This window comes from Gopherus flavomarginatus, chromosome 11 (genome assembly GCF_025201925.1).
Source record: "Gopherus flavomarginatus isolate rGopFla2 chromosome 11, rGopFla2.mat.asm, whole genome shotgun sequence".
Lineage (NCBI taxonomy): Eukaryota > Metazoa > Chordata > Testudines > Testudinidae > Gopherus > Gopherus flavomarginatus.
Genome location: NC_066627.1, coordinates 3,932,753 through 3,942,896, shown reverse-complemented (window position 1 = coordinate 3,942,896; position 10,144 = coordinate 3,932,753). Strand labels below are relative to the sequence as shown.

Below are 10,144 nucleotides of genomic sequence, written 5' to 3'. Positions count from 1 at the left end.
CCTCCCTGGAGGTCATGCCAGCGAGGCCACGCCCACCTTCCAGCCATGCCATGGGCATGCCACTTGACCACGCCCACTTCCCGGCGCCTGAAAGGCCACGCACTCCCGGTCATGCCAGTTAGGCCACGCCCACCTGCAGCCATGTCCGCCAGGCCACGCCCATTTCCCAACCACACCTGTGAGGCCCCCCTCCCTCTAGATCATGCCAGCAAAACCACGCCCACCGCCTGGCCACACTAGGGAGGCCACGCCCACCGCCCGGCCACACCATGGCTGCACCTGCAGGCCCATGCACTCTCCTAGCCACGCCCCCCAATCAGGCCCCTCCCACTTCCCCCACACAGCCCATGGCCCCTGCAGCCCTGCCTCCCCCTCAGTGCTTTCCCCCCTGCTGCGGCGCTCGGCCTTTGTCCTGTGTCTGTCCCCCCCCCCCCACCGCTCACTGGGCGTGTTCCCCTCATTGGGTGATCAGTCCCCCCATTCCATCCTTCCCTGCCCCCCCAGCTGCTCGTCCCTTGTGACCGACTGTGACCCCCCCGCCCCTGATTAATGCTGTATCCAGCCCCCCCCATGTCACATCCTGCCACCGCCCCCAGTCAGGGGAGCCCCAGAAAATCCCAGGGGATTGTGGGGGCCTGGACCCACAGTTCTAGGAGCCTCCCCGACCCACTGGACCCCCGGGATCCACCAGACCCTGCTGCTCCCCCTGACCCCCACCCCGTGGATTCTGCATTGGGACGGTTAATGACAGGGGATACTGGGGGTGGGTGGGGAGGTGCCATTGTGAGGGGGTGGGGGAATGTACTATTGTGTTCAAGGGGCGGGGGGAGCGTCTATGTTATAATTTCGTAATAAACACTTTATTTTGTAAAATACAAAACTCTGCCTCATTGTGGGTCCTGGATGCTTGGGGTCCCTCCTGGCTCTGGGAGGGGAGTGGGATCCAGTGGTTAGATCAGAGGGGAGGGGAGCCAGGACGCCTGGGTTCCTGGCTGACTCTGGGAGGGGAGTGGGGTCTGGTGGTTAGCGCAGAGGGGAGGGGAGCCAGGACTCCTGGGTTCCCGGCTGACTCTGGGAGAGGAGTGGGGTCTGGTGGTTAGAGCAGAGGGGAGGGGAGCCAGGACTCCTGGGTTCCCGGCTGGCTCTGGAACAGGAGTGGGGTCTGGTGGTTAGCGCAGAGGGGAGGGGAGCCAGGACTCCTGGGTTCCTGGCTGGCTCTGGGAGGGGAGTGGGGTCTGGTGGTTAGAGCAGAGGGGAGGAGAGCCAGGACTCCTGGGTTCCCGGCTGGCTCTGGGAGGGGAGTTGGGTCTGGTGGTTAGAGCAGAGGGGAGGGGAGCCAGGACTCCTGGGTTCCTGGTGGGGTCTGGTGGTTAGAGCAGAGGGGATGGTAGCCAGGACTTCTGGGTTCCTGGCTGGCTCTGGGAGGGGAGTGGGGTCTGGTGGTTAGTGCAGAGGGGAGGGGAGCCAGGACTCCTGGGTTCCCGGCTGGCTCTGGGAGGGGAGTGGGGTCTGGTGGTTAGCGCAGAGGGGAGGGGAGCCAGGACTCCTGGGTTCCTGGCTGGCTTTGGGAGGGGAGTTGGGTCTGGTGGTTAGAGCAGAGGGGAGGGGAGCCAGGACTCCTGGGTTCCTGGTGGGGTCTGGTGGTTAGCGCAGAGGGGATGGGAGCCAGGACTTCTGGGTTCCTGGCTGGCTCTGGGAGGGGAGTGGGGTCTGGTGGTTAGCGCAGAGGGGAGGGGAGCCAGGACTCCTGGGTTCCCGGCTGGCTCTGGGAGGGGAGTTGGGTCTGGTGGTTAGAGCAGAGGGGAGGGGAGCCAGGACTCCTGGGTTCCTGGTGGGCTCTGGTGGTTAGCGCAGAGGGGATGGGAGCCAGGACTCCTGGGTTCCTGGTGGGGTCTGGTGGTTAGCGCAGAGGGGAGGGGAGCCAGGACTCCTGGGTCCATGCAGGACCCTGCGGGGCGAGGGCGATGCTGTAATGACTTTTCTGCCCAAGTGTCTTTGTCTCCAATTTAATTTCTATGTAAATGAGGAGGAGCGGGGCCAGCAGGGACACCCCCCCCCACGAACAGCAGCAGTGAGGGGTGCAGGGCCGGCTCCAGGCACCAGCCCAGCAAGCAGCTGCTTGGGGCGGCCAGCGGAGAGGGGCGGCACGTCCGGGTCTTCGGCGGCAATTCAGCAGCGGGTCCCGCACGCCCTGTCGGAGTGAAGGACCAGACTGACGGTGGCGCTGATCGTGGCTTTTTTTCTTTTTCTTTTTGCTTCCTGTGGGCAGCAAAGACCTTGGAGCCGGCCCTGGAGGGGTGGGGGCACAGCTCTGCTGGCCCATCGCCCTCCCTCCCTCTGCTGAAGCATGAAGGACCCACTAATGGGGCCCCGTGAACATTGGATCCCCCTAGACAGACGGGGGGTCAGGAGGGGCTGGCAGGACAGAGCCAAGCAGTGGGGGAGAGGGAGAGATGGAGGGGGTCAATTGAGAGCAGGAGGGAGACAGCGAGCAGGGTGGCGGCACAGAGCAAGTGGGGCAGATTATTGGGGCAGGGACAGAGGGATGGAGGAAGGGGGGCAGGATGGAAGGAGTGGGGCAGGATAGTGGAAGCAGGGCAGGGATGGAGAGAGTGGGGCCAGGACAGAGGAAGGGGGGCAGGCTGGAGGGAGTGGGGCCGGGACAGAGGAAGGGGGGCAGTGATGGAGGAAGTGGGGCCGGGACACAGGAAGCGGGGCATGCCGGAGGGAGTGGGGCCGGGACACAGGAAGCGGGGCACGCCGGAGGGAGTGGGGCCGGGACAGAGGAAGGGGGACAGGCCGGAGGGAGTGGGGCCGGACTGAAGGGAGTGGGGCTGGGACAGAGGAAGGGGGGCAGGTCGGAGGGAGTCGGGCTGGGACACAGGAAGCGGGGCAGGCTGGAGGGAGTGGGGCCGGGACAGAGGAAGGGGGACAGGCAGGAGGGAGTGGGGCCGGGATGGAGGGACAAGGACGGGGCGCACGGGTGGCTGGCAGCGTGGCAGGGCCGTGGGGCAGGGCAGACAGATGGGAAGCAAAGCAGCTGAGCGGAAGGAGTCGTCGGGGCCCGGGGGGGGGGGGGGGGAAATGCCAGTTCAGATCACAGGAGTGATGTGCCGCAGGGTGTGCCTGGAATAACAACCCCCAGCCCCCCAGCGCTGTGGGGCTCCCAGCCTCACCCCGCAGGGGGCGCTGTGGGGTGGGGGGGGTTCTCCCAGTTACTCCAGTCCCAGCCTCGTCCCGCAGGGGGCGCTGTGGGGCTCCCAGTTACTCCGGTCCCAGCCTCGCCCCACAGGGGGCACTGTGGGGTGGGGGGGTTCTCCCAGTTACTCCAGTCCCAGCCTCGTCCCGCAGGGGGCGCTGTGGGGTGGGGGGGGTTCTCCCAGTTACTCCGGTCCCAGCCTCGCCCCGCAGGGGGCGCTGTGGGGTGGGGGGGTTCTCCCAGTTACTCCAGTCCCAGCTTCGCCCCGCAGGGGGCGCTGTGGGGCTCCCAGTTACTCCGGTCCCAGCCTCGCCCCACAGGGGGCACTGTGGGGTGGGGGGGTTCTCCCAGTTACTCCAGTCCCAGCCTCGCCCCACAGGGGGCGCTGTGGGGCTCCCAGTTACTCCGGTCCCAACCTCGCCCCGCAGGGGGCGCTGTGGGGCGGGGGAATGGAGGGATAGTGCCAGCTGGGGAGATAAACATGGAAACCCCCCCCCTCGAGCGTACGGCTCAGCCCCCGGACGCCGCAATCCCCAGCCGCAGCCGCAGTTATTTGATAGCGGTTCCAGCCGCAGCAGCCAGCTCCTGGGGGCCCTGCTGGGTCAGGCGGGTCGCGGCCGCTTTCTGGGGCGCAGGCTGGTTGGGTGAGTCCAGGCTGGGTGTCCTGGCCGGTGCCGGGTTGGTCCAAGGTGGGGGTAGCCAAGTTCCCCGCTGGTTTAGACTGGTGCAGGCTGGCTAATGACGCTCCAGGCTGGTTCCTGCTGCTTTAGACTGGTCCCCACTGGTCTGTTCTGCTCCTTCCATGTCGTCCTCCTCCTCCTCCTCCTCCTCGGCGGGTCCCAGGGCCCGGGCCAGGCCCCCCAGCTCCCCCACGTCGCTGTGGGACACCCAGACCCAGCCGCTCTGGCGCACGTGGAAGACGTCAACGCAGCCCCCGGAGTAGGCGTCGCGGCGGGCGGCGTGGGCCACGGCGCAGCGAGCCAGGGCGTAGGCAGCGGCAGGCGGCATGTCGGGGCAGTAGGCCCCGTCCAGCAGCCCGTAGGCGTAGGGCGAGCCCGAGCCCACGGCCACCACGTCCAGGGGCAGGCGGGTGCCGTCGCTGTAGACGTACCAGAGGCCAGGGCCGGCGCGGTCCCAGCCGCAGAGCGCCACAGCCACGCACAGCCCGCGTCCCCGCTGTGCCCGCAGCCCGCCCGCCAGCAGCGCCGCCGCCTCGGCCACGCCCGGCTCCCGCCCGTCCTCCTGGCGCCGCAGGGCCAGCTGGCAGCGCAGGGCCCGCAGCCACGTGGCACAGTCGGCCGAGGTCCCCGAGGTGGTGGCCAGCAGCCGGGCATGGACGGGCAGCACCTTGCGGGAGGCTGGGCAGGCCACGTAGGTGCCGCAGGACGAGCGGGTGTCAGCCGCTGCCACCACACCCTGGGCCAGCCGGAAGGCCAGCGTGGTGGTGCCGTGGGGTAGGGGGCAGGGAGTGCTGGCAGGTGCCAGGCAGGGGGGTGGCAGGGGCCATGGGGATGATGGGGAGCGGGGCCGGCAGCGCAGCAAGTCTTGCAGAGCCATGGGGCGGCCGGGAAAGTGGGGTGGGGAGGGAGGAAACCAGGAGATATAGGAGGCGGGGGAAGGGCAGCAGCACTGGGGGGGAGGGATCCCCCCTGTGAGTCTCTGATTCCCCCCCAGACGCTGCCTTGTCCGCTCCCGTCACCCTCCATTGCTCAGCCTGGCGTCCCCCCCACCCCCGACGCCGCGTCCCCTGCCTGGAGCAGGGGGTGGGGAGAGACACGCAGGGGATGTGTCAGGTAACAGCACCAGATGTCTGCCAGGACCCCTCGCCCCACACCTGCCAGGGCCAGGGGCTGCGGCGATATATCTCTTCCCACACGCTGAGCCAGGGTTCCTCACGGGCACCATGCTCCAGGGGTGAGAGGCACCAGCCAGCTGGCACTGGCAGGGGCGTAGCGCACGCACCGGGGTGGGCAGTGGTGGGGGTTGCATATGCACAAGGTGCTTTACACTCGCACAAGGACTTTTGCATGGTTCCAGGGGGCTTTGCACACCCAAGGCATTTGGCAGGTCGGGGTGGGCACTGGCACACCTGCCGTCTGCTTTCCACGTGCCCAGGGTACTTGGCACACCCAAAGGCACACGGCCAGGCGCAGGGGGCTCTGTACAAACAGGATGAGGAGGCACACAGAGGAACTGTACATGCGGCGTGGCTTTGCACACTCAGAGGATGTTGCACACTCAGAGGGGATTATGCACATGCATGGGGGGGCTGGTGTGTTTTGAACTTGCACACAGGGGAGCCTGTGAGGGAGGCTGACCCTGCACAGGGGGCCACTGGCTGCCGTGCAAAGGGAGCTGGCCAGGCCCCAGGTGTTTTGCACACTCACGTCGAGGCTGTACACACACACGCCGATGGGCAAGGAGCTGCCCTTACACACCAGGCATTTGTCCGCACATCAGGGGCAGCTGATGCCAGCACAGGGCTGTTGCACCAATTCCGCCCAGAGGATTCTGGGGGCCTGGGGTCTTCGGCAGCGGGGGGCCTCCGCTTCGGCGGTCATTTGGCGGCGGGGAGCCCTTCTGTTCTGGGACCCGCCGCCGAAGCGCCCCGAAGACCCACGGCGGGGGCCCCCCGCTGCTGAATTACCGCCAAAGCGGGACCCAGCTGCACTTCAGCGACGGGTCCTGCTTCGGCAGTAATTTGCAAGCGGGGGGTCCTTCTGGCCCAGGGCGGAAGGACCCCCTGCTGGCAAAGACCGGGAGCGAAAGAAGCTCCGAGGGCCCAGGCCTCACGAGAGTTTTCCGGGGCCCCCAGCGCAAGTGAAGGACCCCGCTCCAGGGGCTCCGAAAAACTCTCATGGAGGCCTCTGCGGGGCCCGGGGCAAATTGCCCCTCTTGCCTCCCCCACCAAGCGGCCCTGTGTTGCACCCCCACCTCTCCACAAAGGGTTGAGGGAGTTCCATGCTCTGGGGGGAAGGGGAGTTGCACACAGAGCCAGTAGCTTGCACATTCATGGGGCATTTGGAGCTCCCAAGGGGATCTGCACATTGCAAAGGAATTTGCACGCCCAGCAAGGGATTTGCATGCACACAGAGGGGTTTGCACACTCAGTGGGGCTTGCATTCACTGGCAAAGGGGTTGCACAATCAAAGAAGGGGTTGCACACTCACAAAGGGATTGCACTCACCCAGTTGCAACAGCGGCTTGCACACTCAAAGAAGTTTGTGTACTATTTGGTAAGTTGCACACTCCCAAATGATTTCCACACTCACAAAGGGGGATTTGCACACTCCTGGTGGGGGTTGCATGCTCACATGATGCGATGCACAAACACGGCGAAGGGGGAGTTGTGCACAGGCAAAAGGAGGTTGCACACTCACAAAGGGGGATTTGCACACTCCTGGTGGGGGGTTGTGTTAGGTAAATAAAGCAAGTCCTCACTCACCTCTCTAGCACCCGAGTTCGTGCGGAGTTGGTATGGGGCACACAATTCTGTCAGAGACCAGACACCAATGCGTTGATCAACGGGCTCACACTATCCTTAGCTCTAAAAGCTTTAGATTAAGTGTGGCCCCTTTATTAGGGGTGAGCATCAATATTTATACACAGAAGTAAACAAAGTGATTAACAAAAGATAATGGTCATGCATAATCAATCAAGATTTTACAGGAAAAGCAAGTTAACAAGTAAATGCATAGAGATAAAGGCTAATGGCTACTTGAGAAAGGGGGTGTCATGAGTAGTTTGCAGGTCAGTGTTTTGTTCAAAAGGGTTCAGGAAGGATTATGCAGAGACAGCCAGTCTGGGTGTGTTTTGGCTCCCCAAAGTTCACACCCAACAGTTGCATGCTCACATGATGCGATGCAAAACACGGCGAAGAGGGAGTTGTGCACAGGCGAAGGGGGGGTTGCACACTCACAAAGGGGCTTTGCACGTGGAAGGGTCACACACTGGCACCCCACTGGCTTTGCACAAGCGAGTGTGCAGGAGGTTTGCACTAGGGTGTCAGGTGTCTGGTTTTTGCCAGGAACACCTGCTGATTGGGCCGCTAAGAGTCTGGCTGGCGTCGCAGCGCCGAGCCCAGAGACCCATCGGTCCCAGCCTGCAGCACGCGCTGCAGGAGGGGCAGCGCGTGCAGCTCCAGCCCGCAACCTTTCCAGGGCCAGTCATGCCACTAGCAAAGATGGCCGCCTCTCTCCATGTGTTAGACGGGAGCGAAGAGAGATTGCCCATAACCAAGATGGCCGCCGAGGGGTCTGTCCCGTGATCTTCACTGCGCTCGGAAAAAATGGCGGACCGCCGCTTCTATCAAGTAGTGAAGCCGCCTTGCCTTTTTCCAAGATGGCTGCCACGCAGAGCTTTACGCCGCCGAACTCCATGGGTGACATAGAGAAGCCTGCTCGCCTTCACGGCGCCTGCGCTGCCCACACCGAACATGGCCGCCGAGAATATCGGCCAAGGCGCAGCCGAGTCACGCTGTGCCCTCACCCGAGATGGTGCCCATGCTCCATACATCTGATAAGAGGTGAAGTCACAGAACCCTTCCGTCCAATATGGCAGCGACGGCGTCGCCGAGTCACGCTGTGCCCTCACCCAAGATGGCGGCCGGCCTTACATATAGGACAGGGCGAGGCCACGCCCCATTCTGCCCTCACTCAAGATGGCGGCCTGCCTTACATATAAGAGAGGGCGACGCCACGCCCCCATCCTGCCCTCACTCAAGATGGCGCTGGCCAGCCTTCTGCCGCCGGAGCTGCCCGTCAACCGGCCCGGCTTCTTCGGGCTGGCGGGACGCTGCGAGCTCCAGGCGCCCGGACTCCGCCCGGCCCCGGGCCCGCCCGGCCTGGCCCCGCCCGCCTGGGGGCTCCCGGCCGCGGGGGACGCGGGGATCGAGCTGCTGCACGGGACCACCACGCTGGCCTTCAAGGTGGGCGGGGCGGGCGGCCCCCCCATAGGAGGAGGGGGCTGGGGACAGACTCCGGGGGGGTTAGGGGGCGCCCCCGCACGTGGTGCAGCCCAGCCGCCCTGCAGCGGAGTCCGCGGGGGGGCCCAGTGATGGGGGGGTCTGCTCCGTGTTGGGGCGGAGCGAGGCTGCAGGAGTGGGGCTGCCATCCTCGGGGGGGGCTGTGCCCCAGCTGGTGCCCCCTGACCCCCCTCCCCCAGTTCCAGGAGGGCGTGGTGTGGGGGGCACCGTGCTCTGGGGGGACGTACCCCCAGCTCACTGTGACCCCCCCTCCCCCAGTTCCAGGTGTGGGTGGGTGGCACCGTGCTCGGGGGGGACGTGCCCCCAGCTCAGCGCCCTGTGCCCCCCCAGTTCCAGGAGGGTGTGGTGTGGGGGTGGGGGGCACCATGCTCGGGGGGGACTTGCTCAGCGCCCTGTGACCCCCCTCCCCAGTTCCAGGAGGGCATGGTGTGTGGGTGGGGGGCACCGTGCTCGGGGGGGACATGCTCATCGCCCTGTGACCCCCCCCTCCCCAGTTCCAGGGGGGCGTGGTGTGTGGGTGGGCGGCACCGTGCTCGGGGGGGACGTGCTCAGCGCCCTGTGACCCCCCTCCCCAGTTCCAGGAGGGTGTGGTGGTGGCGGTGGACTCCCGGGCCACGGCCGGCTCCTACGTGGCCTCGCAGACGGTGAAGAAGGTGATCGAGATCAACCCCTACCTGCTGGGCACCATCGCGGGCGGCGCCGCCGACTGCAGCTTCTGGGGGCGGCTGCTGGCCCGGCAGTGCCGCATCTACCAGCTGCGCAACAAGGAGCGAATCTCCGTGGCCGCCGCCTCCAAGCTGCTGGCCAACATGGTGTATCAGTACAAGGGGCTGGGGCTGCACATGGGCACCATGATCTGCGGCTGGGACAAGCGGGGCCCAGGTGAGGGCCCCCCGGGGGCCCCGGAGCACCCAGCCCCCTCCCTGTGTCTCCCCAGCCCCCCCGGGGGCCCCAGAGCACCCAGCCCCCTCCCTATGTCTCCCCAGCCCCCCCGGGGGCCCCAGGGCACCCAGCACCCTCCCTGTGTCTCCCCAGCCCCCTCCTTGTCTCCCCAGCCCCACCCGGGTGCCCCAGTGCACCTAGCCCCTCCCTGTGTCTCCTCCCTCCCCAACTCCCTCTCCCTGCATTCACTGGCCCTAACCTTCCCCTTGGGACTTGGGGTGATCCCCTTGTCTATCCCTTCCAGGGGACCCTCCTTGCCACATCCCCTCCCCTTGGGCTGCACAGTGGGGGGGGAAGGGGGACCCCATCTCTGGAGGGACCCTGCAGTGACCCCACCTCTCTCCTCAGGTCTGTACTACGTGGACAGCGAGGGGAACCGCCTCTCGGGCACGGCGTTCTCCGTGGGCTCGGGCTCAGTGTACGCCTACGGGGTGCTGGACCGTGGCTACGCGCCCGACATGCCGGCCGAGGAGGCGTACGACCTGGCCCGGCGCGCCATCTACCAGGCCACCTACCGCGACGCCTACTCCGGGGGCGAGGTCAACCTGTACCATGTCCAGCGGGACGGCTGGGTCCGCGTCTCCACCGACGACGTGGCCCAGCTCCACGCCCAGTACCGCGGGGACCCGCAGGGGGACGGGGCCGCCTGAGCGTGAGGGGGCTGGGGGGGGCCTGCAGTGGCCACGGGGGTTCCCCATAGGTTACAAAGGAAGGGGCGTGGCTGGACTAACTGCACGTGGCAGAGGGCATGGCCTATAACGGGGTGGTAGGGCCATGGGGTGGCTGGGGGGGCCCATGGCGCGTGGACCCTGCTGGTTCCCTATAAAGCTTGTTTCTGCCCCACGGCTGGAGTGTGTCATCATTTGGGGGGGGGAGGGGCAGTCCTAGGCTGGTCCACCAGTGAGCTCAGCCTGTGCCACCCACTTCCTGGACATCAGCCCGCCCCAGCTTGGGGGTGAGCCTGGCTCGGGGAATCCGGGGTGGGGCAGGCTGGGGGCCAGGAGCACTGCTCTGACCTG

The 10,144-nt window shown here is 66.1% G+C and overlaps 2 protein-coding genes across 2 annotated transcripts; one reads left to right on the top strand and one right to left on the bottom strand.

The window, feature by feature from the left end:
• Positions 1 to 12: 12 nt before the first annotated feature.
• LOC127031741 (proteasome subunit beta type-11-like) lies at positions 13 to 7,636 on the bottom strand. The gene is made up of 3 exons (XM_050918778.1): positions 7,530 to 7,636; positions 4,073 to 4,670; positions 13 to 87 (listed from the first exon to the last, which is right to left on the bottom strand). Exons 1-3 carry the CDS (start codon positions 7,634 to 7,636, stop codon positions 13 to 15), a joined length of 780 nt encoding a protein of 259 aa, XP_050774735.1.
• A 253-nt stretch (positions 7,637 to 7,889) lies between these two features.
• PSMB5 (proteasome 20S subunit beta 5) lies at positions 7,890 to 9,968 on the top strand. The gene is made up of 3 exons (XM_050919041.1): positions 7,890 to 8,126; positions 8,759 to 9,065; positions 9,474 to 9,968. The coding sequence occupies exons 1-3, from the start codon at positions 7,923 to 7,925 to the stop codon at positions 9,773 to 9,775; spliced, it is 813 nt and encodes a 270-aa protein (XP_050774998.1). The 5' UTR covers positions 7,890 to 7,922; the 3' UTR covers positions 9,776 to 9,968.
• The last annotated feature ends 176 nt before the right edge of the window (positions 9,969 to 10,144 follow it).

What these genes read in the sequence shown, in the direction of transcription:
- PSMB5 (XM_050919041.1), top strand. Translation starts at nt 7,923, where the DNA reads ATGGCGCTGGCCAGCCTTCTGCCGCCGGAGCTGCCCGTCAACCGGCCC. An exon ending in CCACCACGCTGGCCTTCAAG is followed by an intron (nt 8,127 to 8,758) that starts GTGGGCGGGGCG and finishes CCCCCTCCCCAG; the next exon opens with TTCCAGGAGGGTGTGGTGGT. An exon ending in CTGGGACAAGCGGGGCCCAG is followed by an intron (nt 9,066 to 9,473) that starts GTGAGGGCCCCC and finishes CTCTCTCCTCAG; the next exon opens with GTCTGTACTACGTGGACAGC.
- LOC127031741 (XM_050918778.1), bottom strand. Translation starts at nt 7,636, where the DNA reads ATGTTCGGTGTGGGCAGCGCAGGCGCCGTGAAGGCGAGCAGGCTTCTC. An exon ending in GGCAGCCATCTTGGAAAAAG is followed by an intron (nt 4,671 to 7,529) that starts GCAAGGCGGCTT and finishes GGCACCTGCCAG; the next exon opens with CACTCCCTGCCCCCTACCCC. An exon ending in TCTGGGTGTCCCACAGCGAC is followed by an intron (nt 88 to 4,072) that starts GTGGGGGAGCTG and finishes GTGGCCTTTCAG; the next exon opens with GCGCCGGGAAGTGGGCGTGG.